The sequence below is a fragment of the Acipenser ruthenus genome, chromosome 9 (genome assembly GCF_902713425.1).
Source record: "Acipenser ruthenus chromosome 9, fAciRut3.2 maternal haplotype, whole genome shotgun sequence".
Classification (NCBI taxonomy): Eukaryota; Metazoa; Chordata; class Actinopteri; order Acipenseriformes; family Acipenseridae; genus Acipenser; species Acipenser ruthenus.
The window spans coordinates 8,221,597-8,242,670 of record NC_081197.1 but is presented as its reverse complement, the minus strand read 5'-3'; the positions used below and the strand labels follow the sequence as shown (position 1 = coordinate 8,242,670).

The following is a 21,074-nucleotide window of genomic DNA, read 5'->3' as shown; positions in this document are numbered from 1 at the left end:
TGAATTATGCCGTCCGATCATCATGGCATCCATCAGTGCCAATTCCAAAGCATTTAGAAAATTTCAGACAACATTTGTCAATGAACTGAAGCAAAGCAGTTGAAATGGCTTCAGAGTTCTCACCTTCCAAATGTATCATCCTAAGAAATTATTTTGTCCAGAGGCTTGCTGATGTAGCAGATAACTACACACAACTGCTTGTCAGTCCTAATGTCTGTTGTTTCATCTATTACAAGCTGAATCACCAATGTCTTTAAGTAAATCTTACTGCATTTCCAGACCAATTACTTTGTTGATGAGTGCTGTGCGTTTGGTTCTGTGTAGTTTCACATCCTTTCCGCACAATTTTTTCAGCTAATTCTCCGAGGTGATCCACTGTTTAGTATGGCATGCAATGAAAGCAGCAGTTTTCAGTTCCCTTACTTTCTGTGAAATGGTTTCTATTGGTCTGACTGCCAAGAACCCTTTAAAAGGAAAAAATATAAAATACTTATTATTATTATTTTAAAATAAAATTTCGTATAGTGATGGCATAACTTATACTAGGCCCCATTTCCTTATCGGGTTGCATGTGTATTTACACAGCAACTCGAGTTGTATTTTATGGAAGAAATGTCAAAATATTCAAAATACAGTGTTGCCTCGTTATAATGCGACCTGTTGTAGTGTAAATCTTTTTTTGTAAATGAAAAATCATTCATAATTAACAGTTCTTAAATGCATTTTGCCAAACATAAAACATAACATTTGATTTACGTTATAGTATTTAAACACATTTAAGTTTATACTGTCTGAAACATTTATTATCCTATATAGTACTTAAAAAGCTCATGTGCTTGCACTGTATTTTAATTTTTTAAATTATATTACACGAGGTAGCACTGCATACTATACTGGATACTGATAAGCTTACAAAGCTAGATGTCAAAGTAGGCCAATATATAAAAAAAAAATGTATATTAATCAGCAACATTCGAAACAACCGAAAAAAGGCTAAACACTTAACTGGACAAATATTTCAAGATTAAAATTAGCTATCGATGTTAAATCTTACATTGATTTTATGACTAGCTACCTGGAATGTGATGTCAGTCGTTTTGGTGAAAATGGCGCACAGTTCTTCTTGTGTTTATCTCTTGATGCATGTTGCAATAAATCTGCATGATGAGTTCTAATCTCACCTTTACAGAATTTACACATAGCCTTGCTGTCATCGCCTGGTACAGGTCCTATCCATTCTTTAATTCCGGTCTCTTTTCCCAGGTTTTACTCTACTTCTTCCTATATTTCGCCCACTTATTTGCCATGTCATTTTTTGCTGTGTACATAACACACTGAACCAAAATTAAAACAAAATCGAATGTTTAGCTGCAGTTTAATGCAAATATGCAATTGTTTTTATCACTGGTCGCGGGCGGCGGCCTGAGGCGGACGGAAAGAGGAGGTCTAGCAGTGTCTGCTTAAACTCCACCCCTTTCACTGGCTGTGACTTCTGATTGGACATAATACAAAATGAAAAGTGCTGAAAGGCTGCTATAAAGCACAACAAAATAATGGGACCGTCCAATCAAAACATGCAATTTATACGGGTGCGTTGTTAAATTTACCGCTGCATGCACCGATGTAAAGCGGATTCACCAAACCGTTAAATTCACCAAGAGTTGCTCAACGAACTGTTGTTAAATTCACAGGTGCATCACGTGGTGTGCAAGTGCTTGCACCTCTACCGCTCTAGTGCAGGTGCGCACGGTACACAGTTCACGTAGTGTACGGTACCCACTGCGCATGGCACTTGGAATGCACGGGCCAAGCAGCGCACGCGGTGCACTTTGCGCTCATTGCGTAAGCACTGCTTACTACATAAGAAGCGTTGATCGGTACCAGCGTCTCTGTGGTAGCGCACAATAGCGTTGCACGGTACTGCCTCAGCCCACCCTCTCGGTGCGCTTAAAAATTCAGTTCACCCGTGTTGCCGTGGTTTCTGCTGTATTACCCTCACAGCTTGCTGTTGTGTGCGTGTATGTGTGGTTTTATTTCACAGCCTTGCAGTTTAGATATAAAAAATAATACAAGCGCGATTCCTCCATTGGGACCCAGCTCTGCTGTATGCCCCTGTTGAGTTGCACACGCCGGCTTGTTCAGCACGCATACTTGGTGGTCTGGAAAAACAAAACAAAATCAGTTACCCGCGTTGCCGTGGTGACTGATATTTTTACCCACACAGCTTGATGTGGTGTGTGTGTGCATTCATTTCTTGACTGCCCTGCAGTTAGAAATAAATAATAAGCGTGATTCTTCCACGGGACTCAGCTCTGCTGTGTCCCACTGTTGAGTTGAATCCGCCGGCTTGTTTCAGCCCGCCTACTCGGCACGCTTGGTCACCCGCCTGGCAGGGTGTTTCTCCCATAGCTGAATGGCTGTGTGTATAAGCCTGTATGTTTTCCTATTACTACCTTTGGAGTTAAAAAGAAATAACATGCCCCAGCTCCTTGAGCCTGTGCTCCACCCTGGCATACGCTATGTGCTGCCATGTTGTGTGACTGCACGCGGTCCAGAACCAGGTTATCGCTGCTCTGCACCATGGTGCAGCAGTCTGCGCTTCCCTGTACTGCTCTCCTGATTGCCTACCGCAGCCACTCGAGTATCCACTCTGTGTATCCACCCCGGTGTATGCTATGCGCTACCTCGGGTTGTGTTGACTTCACACGGTTAAGGCTGGGCGCCTCTCAGTGCTTCGGCGCCCTCGGTGTTTGGATGCTCCATGCCTCGGTGCTTAGCGCCACAGCATGTCAATAACACCTGCAGTCGGTGCCCCCGATGCTTCGGTTCACCAGTACTGTATTCCACCTCACTCAGTGTCCTCGGTGCATCTGCACCCTTGGTGCGTGAGTGCTTCAATACACGGCTGAGCCGTACGCGGCGCTGAGAGCCCTTGGCCAGGCAGCAGGCTCAAGCCCTTGTTGTGGACCGAGCTCAGCCGATAATGCCAGCCCCGGAGCTGACCCCGCCTGCACCAGTGGTTGCCCTGGATGTTAAGGAACAGGATTTCAGCTTTGCTGAGGAGGACCATGATGCGATTATGTCGCGGCCCCATGGGAAAGTGTCTCCTTCCTTCAAAAGCAGCCCCTCTCTCCCCTGACCATTACTTTGGACCAGCGGTTGAGGAATTGCAGCAGCACTCCCACCGAGAACGCAAGGTGTCTCTGCAGGTAGAGAATGAGACACTGCCGTCTGCCGTACTTGCCATGCTGTCCGGCCGGGTGAATGGTTTATTACACTGGACCGAAAGAACGCGGATTCCACGTTCCTATTCGTCCAGCACGTAGGATGTATCTCCGCGAATGAACGAATGGTTAGTCTGCCCAGTCGCAGGAAGGAGCAGTGGCCCACACAGTGCAAGCCTACCTGTCGGACGACAGAGTAGCTGCCATTTGCAACTGTCTGGCCCTGTTCAACAAGGGTTCACAGTACAATTGGTGTTGTGTTAAAAACTATTGAGTCTGATGGCCTCGGCTTCATCACCCACCCAACTAGGGTTACTCCACGAGCGCCCGATCCAAGTGTGGCTCAGTGCCTTCGGCAGCACCCCAAGCACAACAGACACCGTCAGCTGACCATGTCTCACCTATGCTGGGAAGCCCTACGCTGGTGGGGGCAAGCCTCTCATCTGAGCCAAGGCGCAAGGATAGGACTGATAAACAACTGTCAACTGGTGATGACAGAAGCACCCAACTCTGGTTGGGGGGGCGGTAGAGGAGTTTGCGGACCCTGGTCAGATCGCTGGACATCCCTGCACATAAATGTGTGGGAGCTGAGAGCAGCCCACGAGTGGGCCAAAGCGTTTTTGTACGCTTTCCCGCCTATACCGCTGCTCCCGGCTTTTCTAGGAAAAGTCTGGTTAGAGAAAGCATCAGTTCTCTTAGTGGCTCCCAAGTGGCCCACGAGAATGTGGTTTTCGACCCAGTGCCAGCTGTTGCATAGCCAGCTATGGGAGATTCCACTTCGTTTGGATCTCCTCAGTCAGACGAAAGGCTCTCTTTGGCACCTGGAACCAGGCAGGTTCCAGCTATGGGTCTGGCCCCTGTAAGGGGCCGCTGGCTAGCCCTAGGGCTATTGGACACGGTTGTGAGTACAATGCAGAGCGCTAGGGCGGACTGCACTGTGTCTTTGTATACCTATAAGTGGAAGTATTTACATGCTTGGTGTCTGGCTAGAAACCATGACCACCTCACTTGCCCTATGCCAGTCATATTGCAGTTTCTGCAAGAATTACTTGATGCTGGAAGATCATCTTCCACCTTGAAGGTGTATTAGCGGCTATCTCTTGCCATGCCCCCATAGTTTCTATGTCTCCAGGTGCGCATTTTTTGGCTACCCGTTTCCTTAAAGGCGCATGGCGATTACGCCCTCCTAGGAGGACTGTTCTCCCCGAATGGAGCCTTACTATTGTACTAGAGGCTTACATGAAGGCACCGTTTGAGCCCTTACACTCCATAGAGCTGAAGTACCTGTCTATGAAGACAGACTTCCTCTTAGCTATCACCTCCGTTAAGCGGATCAGTGAGCTGCAGGCGCTGTCTGTGCACAACTCCTGCATGGGCATTTGGGAGGATGGCAGCAGGGTGTCGCTGTGCATCAACCCTGCTTTCCTCCCCAAGGTGATTACAGCTTTCCACAATAACTAGTCTGTGGAACTGGAGTCTTTTCATCCACCTCCGTTTGCTTCAATGGAGGATGAGAGATTGAATTTCATCTGTCCAGTGTGGTCATTGAGATGTTACGTGCTTAGGAGAAGAGCTCTGTGTCAATCTGACCAGCTCCTTGTCTGTCACAGAACACGGACCCTAGGACAGCCCCTCTCTAAGCAGCGTCTGTCACACTGGATTGTGGACACAGTCTCGACTGCGTATAATGGTGCTGGCTTGCCCCACCTGGTAGGGTAGCCGCACACTCAACTAGAGGGTTGGCTACATCTTGGGCCCTTTTCAAAGGTGCCTCGATGTCTGACATTTGTAATGCGGCTAGCTGGGCTACGCCGCATACCTTCTCCAGGTTCTACCGTCTTAATGTGGTTGACCCTGCTTTGCCTTCTGTAGGCACAAGGGTCCCTGAGGGTGTAAGTTCACACCGCTAATCTCTGGGTTAGACAGTGCTTGTGCGTCCCTCATATGCTGCCGTTCCTTCCCCCTCGCGACGGCTCTGGTATACATTGTTCCATACATAATGTTGGTGGTTGTCTTCGAATTGAAAGGGAACATTAGGTTACTTAACGTAACCCTGGTTCCCTGAAAGAGAAGACGACCACCAACCACGAGGTTGCTTCAGTCGCCCTCACGGGTTTGATGGAAAAAGAGGGAGATCTTCCTGTGAGTTACGGTTTTATACCCTCGGTGGGCGGGACCGAGTGCGTCATCCCAGGAAGGGGCCTTCGGCAGCTCTGGTATAGTGAGCTCAGCCTACCTCAAGGGCAGCAATGTCGTCTTGGGTTGAGAGTCAGTGAACTGCAGCAAAACCAAAATGGCCGCTGTCACCGTGGAAGTTTGTCTTGTAAGGAGATACTATTTTCAATGTAATTGTAGATTCAGAGATGCTAAAATCTTTTGAAAATGGGTATGGAGTATTTTCAATAAATATATAACAGCGCTAATAAACATATTGTTAAACAATATCACATTTGCCAACTTATCCAGAGTAGCCGACTGAGCCGGTGGTACAAGAATTCGATATGAAAGAGAGAACAGATTTTTTTTTTTATTGTGTATGTTATTTGTCCTTTAATACTTCAAACAAATATGTTACAAAGTTGCGAAAAGTGGCCGAACCGTATTTGAAAGTGTATCCATTAATCATATTTATAAATATTTACAGTTGCATGCTAGCTGTTTTCTACATTTTAATGCAACAACAAGCTAGCTCCTAATTAGTCGGTTAAAGACAACTAAATCTTCTTCCCAATAAGCTTTCAGCTCGCACAGGTCCACCACAGCCTTGCATGCCGCAGCAGCAACCTTTCCATTATTATTATCAGCTATGTTGATTCACCAAACTGTTGTTAAATTCACCGCACCGATGAGCACCAAGTGATGTCACTTATGGCTTGATGAAATAGCACTACAGCCACCAGAGGTGTCACTTTTATCAGAGTTGTATTTTTGCTTTGTTTGAGAAAAAGGATCCTGTTCGCACACGTTTCATTCACACCGCTCACAGGGGAGTAATGCATTTAAAAGGCAATGGATCAACAAGATCTGCATATTTTTTTCACTGTATGTGTTTAAAACTTTTTTGGAGCTGTCAAGTTCATTTTTGATTAAATGTTTTTATTAATACAAAATAATAGTTTATATCATGGGTGATAATTTCACAATGGTATTGAATTGATTGTTCAATAGTGGAAGATGGTGTTTTTATTTGTTTTACTTTATTCCTCCAGTTTGCAAATACAGACACAATTCATTCAAATAAATGCAGTACAAATCAGTTTGAGATACTGTACAAATAGCATCGAGACCTCTTTAAAAAGCCAATAGAATCTCTAAGCTTCTGTAAACTAAAAATAGTAATAGTAGATTGGAAAAGTCTGCCTGTAATGCAGTACTACTTAGTTCCATTGTGAAATCAAACTCAACATATTTTGTGATTTGTTTTTGTAGTTGCCATAATGTTTTCCTGTTGAAATGTGTCCTACTTTCCAAAGTTTTGAATTTTCTTCTATATTATCATTATTACAGCCATATTGAAATGTTCTTCCATTGTTTTCCTATTGTTTTCTAACTTGTTTACAGCAAATACCTGCCAGTGCTTAACCTAGTTATCCAAGTTACAGCCAATCACTGGTACAATAACACTGTTGCTATCAGGTATCTATTCAGTTCCTGTGCTCAGGGTTAGATGGTACAGTATGGTTATAGCTAGATCATTGGACATGAAGTGATTAGGTATCAGGAAAAGGTGTATTTGAAATATCCTAAATAACATTTTTAAACAAAGAACCAACATATATTCTGCTATATCATTCTACCTGATTGGATATCACTCCTTTAATGCTAATTTCATGTGCACTACTCAGTACGTGTTGCTCAATCAACCACATTTCACTGAGCTGTGTCAGAGGGCTGTGGCGTCTAGGGAAAAAAAAAAAAAATTACAATCAAAAGTCTTGTGCAAGCTTATGGTTTAAGGAAGCAAGGCTGATTTCAAGCATCTAAATTGCAGTAGTATTGTGTACAAAATAAATGTGCAATATATATACAGGACATTTGGTTCCTTTTATAATATATTTTTCTATATAAAATGTGAAGCTACCCTTAGCAATTGGTGACCCTTAATAAATAAGAATTTCAGTTTATATTAACAAAGCAAGGGTTTAAAAGAGGTTTACAATGAGGTTGAAAAAGTGCATCAGGTCTATTTAACTCACCTGAATCTGTTACTTTCTTGAGTCAATTACAAATGAAATAACCCTGTATGTATAAGCACATATCTTACTAAACTACTCAACTTTCTATCCATTTTTCATTACAATAAAGTGTGTCTTTCATTAAATAGTTAATACAATTCTATTAATTATAGAAAGCAATATACAGTTCAAAGTTTTGATTTCTTACAAATGTAAGGCGATAGTAGCAACTACATCTGGAATCTATTAAGTGTGAATTACTTTGTTTCTGCTGCACATTCTTGTGACTTTGTTCCGGATCTTTTGAAAGTTTAAACCATAAATGACAGGATTGAAAATAGGGGGGACGATTAGAAATTCCACGGACAGGAGATTGTGTAAAACCTGTGGCATATCATATGAACTGTGTCCACCATACAGTACATCAAAAATAATGGCAATGAAGTAATTGATCACCGACAACAAATGTGGCAAACAGGTCTGCAAACATTTACTCATTGCTATACTAGATGCCCGGCACACTCTGAGTATTTTCATGTAGGAAAATAAAATAAAAAGGAAATGTGCAAAGAATATACATATTAGAACATATCTACATACAATGTAAGCAATAGCATCTACACAAGATAATTTCACAATTGATATGCTATCACAATACAGTTTTTCAATGTGGGAGCCACATAAGGGCAACCTGAGAGTCTAACACATAAACAACAGAGTGGAAAAATCCAAGAAAACAGTATCAATTTACCAGTGGTCAAAGGAGTCATGATAGCATGGTACTCCAGGGGCCTGCATATTGCCACATACCTATCATATGCCATCACTGTTAAATTTGTTAACTCACTCGCAGAAAAACTGTAGATGACAAATATTTGAAGCAGGCACCCAGAATATGAGATGACATGCGTATCAGACAGAAAATCAAACAGTAGTTTAGGAAAGAAACCAGCAGTTCCATACAGTGCATTAGCACTCAGATTACAGAGGAAGAAATACATGGGCTCATGAAGTGTCTTTTCAAGAGCTATTATTACAATTAGAGTTAAATTAACACAAATGATAAAGAGATAACCCAGGAGAGTGAAAGAAAAATAGATATATTTATTTGTGCTTGATTCATTTAATCCAGAAAGAGTAAACATTGTAACGTAGGATGAGTTATTTTTCTCCATAGCTGCTTCTTGAAAATACCTGTGAATAAATACATAAAAAAAAACATATTAGTATGAAGATTAGAATGGGGAAAATACAGGTGGTATAACTGTGCAATTGATTATCACATCACCTAAAGCATCTCAGTTAATATTACTTTAAATATGCTATTCCTATTTTAAAAAGGGGATACATTTGTGAAGCAAATAGTGAAATCACTGTATATATTGTGCTCTTTCCAATTCATGCCCTTTTTAAATTTTGAAGTGTACATGATGAAGCATAATAGTTAAAATTGAATAAATGCATTGAAGCATAACAACATAATTTTAAAAAAGATGTCATCTTTAAATGGTAAGACATTCAACCCTAAACCAAATGCATGTAAAAAGACAGAGATTGTAATATGCAAGTGATTACTCTTTAACAGCTGTGTCTCAACATCAGTCCAGTTTTGCTGAAGTGTTAGTCCACTATTTACAACATGTGTCCTATAGTTTACCAAGCTGTGTAATGAACTTAATCAGAAACCAGACCCTGTGAGCTGTCAAGCTTGTTTACATTCCCTAAAGGTAGATTTAAGTGCAGGCACACACATCTTGTCAAATCCTAACCCTTCATGTCATTGTGTAACTACACAGGCAGTCTCCTGCTGCTCTCTGAAGCAGCACTGGGAGCTGTCATCAACTGTACAAGATCTCCCATAATTTAAGCACTCACTCATATAATCTGGGTACAACTACACACAACTTTTGGGGAAGCAGAACAAAAACGTGATATCGCTTGAAGCACATTACCGGTATTATACAGATTATAACAACTGGAAATCCCTTCTCCATAGGCCAGAGAGCAGCAATGTTCTAGGGGTGCAGCAAAGGTGCACTTTTTCAGACAGTTAAAGGAGCTTAGAACAGTTCTATGATTAGCTAGCGTTCTTTAAATGACTCACAAGTTTAAACTTTGTGAATATACTTGATTTTAATCAATACTAATACTAGTATTACAACTATATATATATATATATATATATATATATATATATATATATATAAAAAATAAAAGTAAAACATGCATAGCTGATGCACTCTTATTGCACTACGACTCTGTTATTGTAGATATACATTGCTGTCATCCTAACTTGTTGCCACCTATTTCATATTGTACTTTAAGTAATTTAATTTGCACTTACTGTAAACTATAGTGTATTTAAATATTGACCTTGATTTATAACCCTGTACTGTCCTGTAACATCTGTAACTTGCGTTGGATAAAGGCACCTGCAAAATAAATAAACAAATAATAATACTTAGGATCAGAGTTTAGGACCCAATAACATTATTATTATTTATTTCTTAGCTGACGCCCTTATCCAGGGCGACTTACAATTGTTACAAGATATCACATTATTTTTACATACAATTGCCCATTTATACAGTTGGGTTTTTACTGGAGCAATCTAGGTAAAGTACCTTGCTCAAGGGTACAGCAGCAGTGTCCCCACTGGGGATTGAACCCACAACCCTCCAGTCAAGAGTCCAGAGCCCTAACCACTACTCCACACTGCTGCCCTAACATGTTTACAATAGCACAATAACAAGAGATTAAAGGCACACATACATTAAAACATTCTTTTTCAAATTACCTCTCAGAGAGATCCTCAGGAGAAGCTGCTGGTGGAAGCATGCAGTGCTGTGTGGACAGTACTTCTGAGTCTGAAGAAATGTACTGAGCTTTATATGCTTCCTTTAGGGGGGGGGGGGGGGGGGGGTACTGCCTCTGAAACATCCAGGGGGATGTAGGAGCTTAATGAATAATCCATTGAAAACAAGATCTATTAACAAGTCAGTGGCTCTGTTTACATGACCTTTCAGACCCAGAAGGGAATGTTTGATGTTCACAATCCTGCCCTGCAGAGCTCAAGGCAACAGCAGCAAGAAAGCATCACAGAGCTCCTGACCACTGATAAATCAGTCTAGTGTAATGTCTATGCCATGCATGTACAGGCACAATACAGGATAGACTCTTTTTTAGTCATTATGTTGAATGTTTAAACAATTTGTATGAATAAGAAAGGATACATTTTTTGATACCTTTGAGTGCTGTGATGGCATTATGAATAGAAGGCTGTGTGGTCCAGTGGTTAAAGAAAAGGGCATGTAAGCAGGAGGTCTCCTGTTCAAATCCCAGCTCAGCCATTGACTCATTGTGTGACTCTGAATAGGTCACTTAAAATGCATCGTTCACAATCCCTAGTCTCTATAAGCTGCCTTGGATAAAGGCATCTTCTAAATAAACAAATAATAATAATTAAATAAGAAAATCTAAGTTTTGATATTCAATATGTTTTTAATTTCATTCTTATTAACAGTCAAGTTTCTGTAGTACACAGCTGAGGGAACACAGAGCCACTTTGTTGCTTGGGAACTTGGTTTCAGGAGACTAGGTTTCAAGCCACTGCGTGGTGCTCCAGTGGAGACTTGAGGAGACAAGTGGCGCCAAATCAGACAATCAAAAGCCCACTTTTAAAATGGGAGAAAATAATTACTGAATAAAGAATAAAAAGACGAACAAATTCGGACATTATTTCTCAGTTTGTGTTATTATTGCGTACATCCGAAATGATACAAAATAATGCTGACAGTTCTGTCATTTACAAATTGCATTTGGGGCGGGGGCGGTTACTGAGTAATCTATGTTAAATTAATATCTTTAGCAAAAGGTGACGCATTCAATAAGATTTGCTTGTGTGATTGTCAGGGAGATCAGTGCATTTTTGGCAGTGACACGATAAAATAAAAAAAATACTAATACTTCTGATTGGTTTATATTTGGGGAAACCCCCGCTACAGTCCATATATGGATAGTATTCATCACATGATTTGAATTAGTGTATAATATGATTCAGAAGGATTCCCTAAAATAGTCAGGGAGCAGACTACTTGGCTGTAGAAAAGAAATTAATGATTTCAACAGTACAGTTTAATAACATAATACACATTCAAACAACTCACACATGAGGACATTAAGTTTCTACCTCTACCACTTTATTTATCAGTAGTCTAAAATAGAAAGGTCAATTTATTTTACATTATATATATATATATATATATATATATATATATATATATATATATATATATATATATATATACAGTGCCTTGCAAGATAGTTCAGTTTTTTATTTTTCTTAATTTTATTTTTCGAAGCGCCAATATATTTTAGTGCTAAAATGTTTCTTGGGGTTTTTTTTGGCCAGGATTTTATTAAACAAAATAGCATTTTTTTAATAGACCGTTTTTTTTGGGGGGGGGGGGGAATTTCTTTATTTTTAATTGAAATGAATGGGTAGAAACTTTGAACATAAAACCTAAACAAATCAAGTGCAGAGACATCATCATAATCGTTCAGTAATTGTAAATATAATTGTGTTTCTTATTTGCTCCACGTCTGCCAGCTTGTTTTTATCATAAGAGCATGCGCATTAAACAATGTGACGTCACTGGAATGACGAAGAAGGACTACACTTAAAACAAAGCCGTTGACATGCATATGCCAATATATCTATCAATAAACAAGCCATATTATAACATTTTGTACTCGTTATTGTTTGTTTGTTTCGCACGTCCGTTTAATAAGCTGCATGTTGGAATTATAGGTACTGTACAGCATTGTGCAGATATGCCACAGACTGGTTTTGCTGTTTGGTTTACTTGTGTTTGTACTTAATAAATGCTCAGTTAGTAAATATTCTAGATTTTATGTTGAAACACCTGAAAAAGATTGAACAGTAAAAATATGTTTTACCAGAGCTTTTTGGCCATTTTCTTTTTGCCTCGCTTCGCTTGCCTGTTATTCTTTACCTTTAACCCCCCCACTTTTAAACAAAGTTCGGTGCCCCTGTTGTAATTAATACAGCCCCCTCCATAAAGTGTTGTTTTCAAAGATTAAAAAAACACTTGTGTATATAAATGTAATTTGTCGACCAAAGTGATTTTCCGTTTCAACATTACTCTTTTCCATTTGATAAGTCATTTCCATGTTTTCCATCTCATATACCTATTAGGCCTACTTGATATTTATGTACTGGACTTTTACTTTCAAGCTACGTTGTTTAAGTAAATGCCAATTTTATTTATTGTTATTTGTATTTATTTTAATCAAGCAACAGTTAACAGAATTGAAAAAAAATTAACACAACTTACTGTAGAATTCGCATTAATGTTTACAGAAACTGCAACAGAAAGAAACTTTGCAAGCACATTTTTTAAAATGTAATATTTATTTATTTATTTATTTCTTAATGCACTTGTGTATTCTCGGACTTGGTAGTTAACGTCATGGGAAAGTATGTATACTCAGAATCTTGGAAGACAACAAATAAATGCAAGGACAGGTTGGTTCCATGAATATTTTTAGTTTTTGTGAAAGTGTTCTTGTTTTTGTTTTTTTTCTTTTTGTATAAAATGCAAAAGAAAAAAATGGAATACATGAAAAAATAGAAAACAACACACAGCTTATGGCTTACCTTTTCTCTATTCAAATTTACTACCAATTAATACTGCTTCTTATATTTAGGAATTGCTTCACATTTTTCTCTTCTGGCTCACTTGGTATTGTGGTATCTATACAGGATAATGTGACTGTTTGTTTTTGTGCCTGAAATATCATTTCTCTCTTTCACTGGTGTCTGGTTCTGTCTTTCACCACTTTTTCTGTGTAATAAATTATTGCAAAACCAAACAGTTTGCTTAAATATGTGGACTTCACCTACTTTGAACTGTACTGTGTGCTAAGACAAGTTTGTGGTTTTACAATTCTAATATAAATATTTTTTTTTGTAATTACTTTTCATAGAGACATATAAGTAACTTTTACTTGCTCTTTAAATCTCTTTAAATCTGGATGCCTAAACTCAAAGAAAATGAACAAAGTTATACACTTGTTTTGAATTGTGGGCGCCTATTAAGGCACATATTTAGGCCCAGGACATGCCGTTTTAGACCCCTGCAAAACCCTAAAATTCATTTTTGGTGGGGGTGCTGCCACCTGCACCCGCGCTGGGGGAGGACCCCCATACCCCCCCTGTCTTCTACTTAGGATTTCTAGCCTGATGCTTTAAATGAAAATGAAAAGACTGTTCAATAGTGGAAGATGGTGTTTTTATTTGTTTTACTTTATTCCCCCAGTTTGCAAACACAGGCGCAATTCATTCAAATAAATACAATACAAATCAATTTATAACAAGCAGCGAGACCTCTTTAAACAGCTGATAGACTGCAATACCCTACCATATAAAAAAAGACTCTGTAAACTAAAAATAATTATAGTAGATTGGAAAATTCTGCCTGTCATGCAGTACTACTCAGTTTCATTTTGAAATCAAAGTTGTTTTTTTTGTTGCCATAATGTACTAAGCAACTGTCCCGTCGCTGGTTTATTTTATCCTGTTACAGACGCTGTTGTGTACGCTTGCTCCTTTTGAAGATAATTTTGGATGACCAAAGTTTTGGACTTTCCAAAGTTTTTTTTAATGTGAAAATCATTTTCCATGATTGTTTATATTGTACCAGTATTGCAGCCATATTGAAATGTATCTCTATTGATTTACTATTGTTTTCAAACTTGTTTACAGCTACTTTAATAGGCAAATACCTGAGGCAATGCTTAACCTGGTTGTCCAAGTCACAGCCAATCACTGGTACAATAACACTGTTGCTATCAGGTATCTATTCAGTTCCTGTGCTCAGGGTTAGATGGTACAGTATGGTTATAGCTAGACCATTGGACATGAAGTGATTAGGTATCAGGAAGAGGTATATTTGAAATATCTGCATATCCTAAATACAATTTATATATATATACAGACGTGCTCAAATTTGTTGGTACCCTTAAAGCTCATTGAAATAATGCTTCATTCCTCCTGAAAAGTGATTAAATTAAAAGCTATTTTATCATGTATACTTGCATGCCTTTGGTATGTCATAGAATAAAGCAAAGAAGCTGTGAAAAGAGATGAATTATTGCTTATTCTACAAAGATATTCTAAAATGGCCTGGAGACATTTGTTGGTACCCCTTAGAAAAGATAATAAATAATTTGATTATAGTGATATTTCAAACTAATTAGTTTCTTTAATTAGTATGACACATGTCTCCAATCTTGTAAGCAGTCATTCAGCCTATTTAAATGGAGAAAAGTAGTCACTGTGCTGTTTGGTATCATTGTGTGCACCACACTGAACATGGACCAGAGAAAGCAAAGGAGAGAGTTGTCTGAGGAGATCAGAAAGAAAATAATAGACAAGCATGGTAAAGGTAAAGGCTACAAGACCATCTCCAAGCAGCTTGATGTTCCTGTGACAACAGTTGCAAATATTATTAAGAAGTTTAAGGTCCATGGAACTGTAGCCAACCTCCCTGGGCGCAGCCGCAAGAGGAAAATCGACCCCAGATTGAACAGAAGGATAGTGCGAATGGTAGAAAAAGAACCAAGGATAACTGCCAAAGAGATACAAGCTGAACTCCAAGATGAAGGTACGTCAGTTTCTGATCGCACCATCCGTCGCTTTTTGAGCGAAAGTGGGCTCCATGGAAGAAGACCCAGGAGGACTCCACTTTTGACAGAAAAACATAACAAAGCCAGACTGGATTTGCTCAAATGCATACTGACAAGCCACAATCCTTCTGGGAGAATGTCCTTTGGACAGATGAGTCAAAACTGGAGCTTTTTGGCAAGTCACATCAGCTCTATGTTCACAGACGAAAAAATGAAGCTTTCAAAGTAAAGAACACCATACCTACAGTGAAACATGGAGGAGGCTCGGTTATGTTTTGGGGCTGCTTTGCTGCGCCTGGCACAGGGTGCCTTGAATCTGTGCAGGGCACAATGAAATCTCAAGACTATCAAGGCATTCTAGAGCGAAACATACTGCCCAATGTCAGAAAGCTCTGTCTCAGTTGCAGGTCATGGGTCCTCCAACAGGATAATGACCCAAAACACACAGCTAAAAGCACCTAAGAATGGATAAGAACAAAACATTGAACTATTCTGAAGTGGCCTTCTATGAGTCCTGATCTGAATCCTATCGAACATCTATGGAAAGAGCTGAAACTTGCAGTCTGGAGAAGGCACCCATCAAACCTGAGACAGCTGGAGCAGTTTGCTCAGGAAGAGTGGGCCAAACTACCTGTTAACAGGTGCAGAAGTCTCATTGAGAGCTACAGAAAACGTTTGATTGCAGTGATTGCCTCTAAAGGTTGTGCACCAAAATATTAGGTTAGCGGTCCCATCATTTTTCTCCATGACATTTTCATTTGTTTTATTATTTACAATATTATGTTGAATAAAAAATCAAAAGCAAAGTCTGATTTCTATTAAATATGGTATAAACAATGGTGGATGCCAATTACTTTTGTCAGTTTCAAGTTATTTCAGAGAAAATTGTGCATTCTTCATTTTTTGTGGAGGGGTACCAACAAATTTGAGCACGTCTGTGTATATATATATATATATATATATATATATATATATATATATATATATATGTATATATATATATATATATATATATATATATATATATATATATATATATATATATGTATATTCTGTTGTGTCATTCTACCTGATTGGATAGCACTCCTTTAATGCTAGTGTTATGTACATTACTCAGTAGGTGATGCTCAATAGACCAGGTTTCATTGAGCTGTGGCGTCTAGGAAGCTTACAGTTTAAGGAAGCAATATTGATTTCAAGCATCTGAATTGCAGTAGTATTGTGTACAAAATAAATGTTTAAAAAAATAATTATATTCTTTATTACATTTTAACATTTCCCTGTCCAATATGTAACACCTTTTTTTTTTTTTTTTTACTGTAAGGGTGCATTTTATACATTAAATACATTAACAATATACATACCACATTGTATTTATACAGTATATAACATAAAATATGTATTCAATCGTATTTAAGCCACATTATAAAAACAAGATATTCAAGGTTGTGCATTAGTGTTAACATTATATACAAATATAAATCATGTCATGAATTATGGCTTATTTAATACATCTCTTTATTGTTTCTGAAATTATAAAACATGCATATTAACCTGTACATGAATCTGCTTTGAAAGGCTGACTGGAATTACTGTTTTTAACCACGAGGCCAACAATGTATTTGCTTCGTATTGCTTCGTACACGTGTACTGTACTTGTGTTTAACATGGATATAAACTATTTCAGTTTAAAATACATTACATGAAATTATTAAAAAAAAATTTCACATCAGAAGCTACTCTTATGCAGTTCATTTGGCTTGTTTGATGATACATTTTTCTATATACAATGTGAAGCTACCCTCAGAAATGGGTGACCCTTAATAAATAAGCATTTCAGCTTATATTAACAAAAAAGGGTTTAAAAGAAGTTTACAACAAGGTTGAAAAAGTGCATCAGGTCCATTTAACTCACCTGAAACTGTTACTTTCTTGAGTCAATTACAAATTAAATAATCCTGTATGGATAAGCATGTATCTTATTAAAAATAATCAACTTTCTATCCATTTTGTATTGCAATCAAGTGTCTTTCATGAAAAATATTTAATGCGCTCTATTATTAATTATAGAAAACAATGTTCAATTTCAAGTTTTGATTTCTTAGAAATGCAAGACAATAGTAGCTACTACACCTGGGATCCAGTGTGAATTACTTTGTTTCTGCTGCACATTCTTGCGACTTTGTTCCGGATCTTTTGAAGGTTTAAACCATAAATGAGAGGATTAAAAACAGGAGGGACGATCAGAAATTCCACGGACAGGAGATTGTGTAAAACCTGTGGAATATCATATGAACCGTATCTACTGTACATTAAATCAAAAAGCAAGGCAATGATGTAATTGATCACCGTCAACAAATGTGGCAAACAGGTCTGCAAACATTTACTCATTGCTATACTAGATGCCCGGCACGCTCTGAGTATTTTCATGTAGGAAAATAAAATAAAAAGGAAATGTGCAAAGAATATACATATTATAACATATCCATATACATTGTTAACAGTAGTCCCTACACAAGATAATTTCACAACTGACCAGTTATCACAATACAGTTTTTCAATGTGGGAGCCACATAAGGGCAACCTGAAAGTCAAAAGAATACTAACACATAAACAACAGAGTGGAAAAATCCAAGAAAACAGTATTAATTTACCAGTCGTCAAAGGAGTCATGATAGCATGGTACTCCAGGGGCCTGCATATTGCCACATACCTATCATATGCCATCACTGTTAAATTTGATAATTCACATGCGGAAAAACTGTAGATGATAAATATTTGAAGCAGGCACCCAGAATATGAGATGACATGCGTATCAGACAGAAAATCAAACAGTAGTTTAGGAAAGAAACCAGCAGTTCCATACAGTGCATTAGCACTCAGATTACAGAGGAAGAAATACATGGGCTCATGAAGTGTTTTTTCAAGAGCTATTATTACAATTAGAATTAAATTAACACAAATGATAAAGAGATAACCCAGGAGAGTGAAATAAAAATAGATATATTTATTTGTGCTTGAATCATTTAATCCAGAAAGGGTAAACATTGTAACGTAGGATGAGTTATTTTTCTGCATAGCTTCTTCTTCAAAATACCTGTGAATAAATACATTAAAAAAACATATTAGTATGAAGATTAGAATGGGGAAAATACAGGTGGTATAAATGTACATTTGATTATCACATCATCTAAAGCATCTCAGTTAATAATTTAAATATGATATTCCTATTTTAAAAAGGGGATACATTTGTGCTGCAATTAGTAAAATCAGTGTAAATATTGTCCTCGTTCCAATTCATGCCTTTTTTAAAATTTTTGTACATGATGAAGTATAGTTGCTACAATGGAATACATGTATGGATGCATACCAACATCATTCAAAAGGAGATGTCATCTTTAAATGGTTAGACATTCAACCCTAAACCAAATGCATATAAAAAGACAGAGATTGTAATATGCAAGTGATTACTCTTTAACAGCTGTGTCTCAACATCAGTCCAGTTTTGCTGAAGTCTTAGTCCACTATTTACAACATGTGTCCTATAGTTTACCAAGCTGTGTAATGAACTTCATCAGAACCCAGACCCTGAGGGCTGTCAAGCTTGTTTAAATTCCCTAAAGGTAGATTTAAGTGCAGACACACACATCATGTCAAATCCTAACCCTTCGTGTCATTGTGTAACTACACAGGCAGTCTCCTGCTGCTCTCTGAAGCAGCACTGGGAGCTGTCATCAACTGTACAAGCTCTCCATAATCTATGCACTCAATCATATAATCTGGGTAAAACTACACACAACTTCTGGGGAGGCAAAACAAAAAAGTAGTTATCGCTTAAGGCACGTTACCGGTATTATACAGAATATTTCTAATCCAATAAATATATAACAACTGGAAATCTCTTCTCCATTGGCCAGAGAGCAGCAATGTTTTAGGGGTGCAGCAAAGGTGCTAAAGAAGCTTAGAACAGTTCTATGATTAGCTAGCATTCTTTAAATGACTCACAAGTTTAAGCTTTGTGAATATACTTGATTTTAATCAATATTAATACTAGTATTACAACAGTATATATATATATATATATATATATATATATATATATAGATAGATAGATAGATAGATAGATAGATAGATAGATAGATAGATAGATAGATAGATATAATGAAAAACATGCACAGCTGATGCACTATTGTAGATATAAATAGTTGTCATCTTAACTTGCATCTTATTTCATATTGTACTTTAGTAATTTAATTTGCACTTACTGTAAACTATACTGTATTTAAATATTGACCTTGCATTGTAACCCTGTGCTGCCCTGTAACACCTGTAACTCGCCTTGGATAAAGGTGTCTCCCAAATAAATAAATAAATAATAAAGATACATAGCATCAGGGTACAGGACCCAATAACATGTTTACAATAGCACAATAACAACAGATTAAAGGCACACATACATTAAAACATTCCTTTTCAAATTACCTCTCAGAGAGATCCTCAGGAGAAGCTGCTGGTGGAAGCATGCAGTGCTGTGTGGACAGTACTTCTGAGTCTGAAGAAATGTGCTGAGCTTTATATGCTTCCTTTGGGGGGGGGGGGGGGGGGGGGAGGGGGTACTGCCTCTGAAACATCCAGGGGGATGTAGGAGCTTAATGAATAATCCATTGAAAACAAGATCTATTAGCAAGTCAGTGGCTCTGTTTACATGACCTTTCAGACCCAGAAGGGAATGTTTGATGTTCACAATCCTGCCCTGCAGAGCCCAAGGCAACAGTGGCAAAAAAGATTACAGGCACCTGAGCACAAGCCTTGCATCACAGAGCCCCTGACCACTGATAAATCAGTCTAGTGTAATGTCTATGCCATGCATGTACAGGCACAATATAGGATAGACTCTTTTTTAGTCATCATGTTGAATGTTTAAACACTTTGTATGAATAAGAAAGGATACATTTTTTGACACCTTTTAGTTGTGTGATGTCATTGTGCATAAAAGGCTGTGTGGTCCAGTGGTTAAAGAAAAGGGCATCTAAGCAGGAGGTCTCCGGTTCAAATCTCAGCTCAGGCCTTGACTTGTTGTGTGACTCTGAGTAAGTCATTTAAAATTCTTGCGCTCTGTCTTTTGGGTGAGATGTTGTGAGTGACTCTGCAGGTGATGCATCGTTCACACACCCTAGTCTCTATAAGCTGCCTTGGATAAAGGCATCTGCTAAATAAACAAATAATAATAATTAAATAATTAAAATAATTACTGAATAAATAATAAAAAGATGAACAAATTCAGACATTATTTCTCAGTTTGTGTTATTATTGCTGTGACAGGATGGTCAAGTGGTGACGTCAGGCCAGATGCAGGAACAGAAAAAACAAAGGCAGTACTGCAGGGCAAAAAGAGACGCGTGGTGCACCGTTTATAAAAATACAAAAATAAAATAAAAGGTTTTACAAAAAGATTGCTCACAGAGCCAAAACAAAAGCTCAAACAAAAACAAATCTCAAACACAAAACACAACAAAACCCAGGTCAGGCTGGGCAAGCTCCTTCACTGATCCTATACCGTTTTGTTACTTTCATTTGTCTTTCTCCTCTCTCACTCCCGTTCCTCCTCCAAACACCCACCCGGAACTGAGAGCGCTGCAGGTTTATATGCAGGTGACCATCTCCTGATTTAGCAACAAATTAATCACTTAATTAATTCGGGAGATGGCCACCTTCTGCACAAGGTTTTGAATTATTCCTGGCAGAGGACGAACACCCAACCTCGCCTCTGCCAGAACACATTTATACATGTATACAATAAAATTCACAAATAAACAATAACACACCATCATAAATACAATAAATAAATCATAATACACAAACACAAAATAACACAGGGGCGGAGGGGGAGACCCAGTTCTAAAAATAAATAAACAATACATTTAAACAGCCGGGCTTTGCCCTGCCCACTTTTCATGAGCAGGGC

General features: G+C 38.3%; 2 protein-coding genes and 1 pseudogene across 4 annotated transcripts in view; 1 reads left to right on the top strand and 2 right to left on the bottom strand.

Annotated features, from left to right (window-relative positions):
* LOC117405656 (olfactory receptor 1468-like) overlaps positions 1 to 21,074 on the top strand; it is a 291,007-nt gene that overhangs the window by 143,975 nt on the left and 125,958 nt on the right. The window lies entirely within an intron of this gene.
* Positions 6,360 to 10,261, bottom strand: LOC117405649 (olfactory receptor 6N1-like; annotated as a pseudogene).
* On the bottom strand, positions 16,443 to 19,642 carry LOC117405655 (olfactory receptor 6N1-like). Its single transcript, XM_059031039.1, has 2 exons — positions 19,592 to 19,642; positions 16,443 to 18,206 (listed from the first exon to the last, which is right to left on the bottom strand). Exons 1-2 carry the CDS (start codon positions 19,630 to 19,632, stop codon positions 17,237 to 17,239), a joined length of 1,011 nt encoding a protein of 336 aa, XP_058887022.1. The 5' UTR covers positions 19,633 to 19,642; the 3' UTR covers positions 16,443 to 17,236.

What these genes read in the sequence shown, in the direction of transcription:
- LOC117405655 (XM_059031039.1), bottom strand. Translation starts at nt 19,632, where the DNA reads ATGCTTCCACCAGCAGCTTCTCCTGAGGATCTCTCTGAGAG. An exon ending in CCTGAGGATCTCTCTGAGAG is followed by an intron (nt 18,207 to 19,591) that starts GTAATTTGAAAA and finishes ATTTATTCACAG; the next exon opens with GTATTTTGAAGAAGAAGCTA.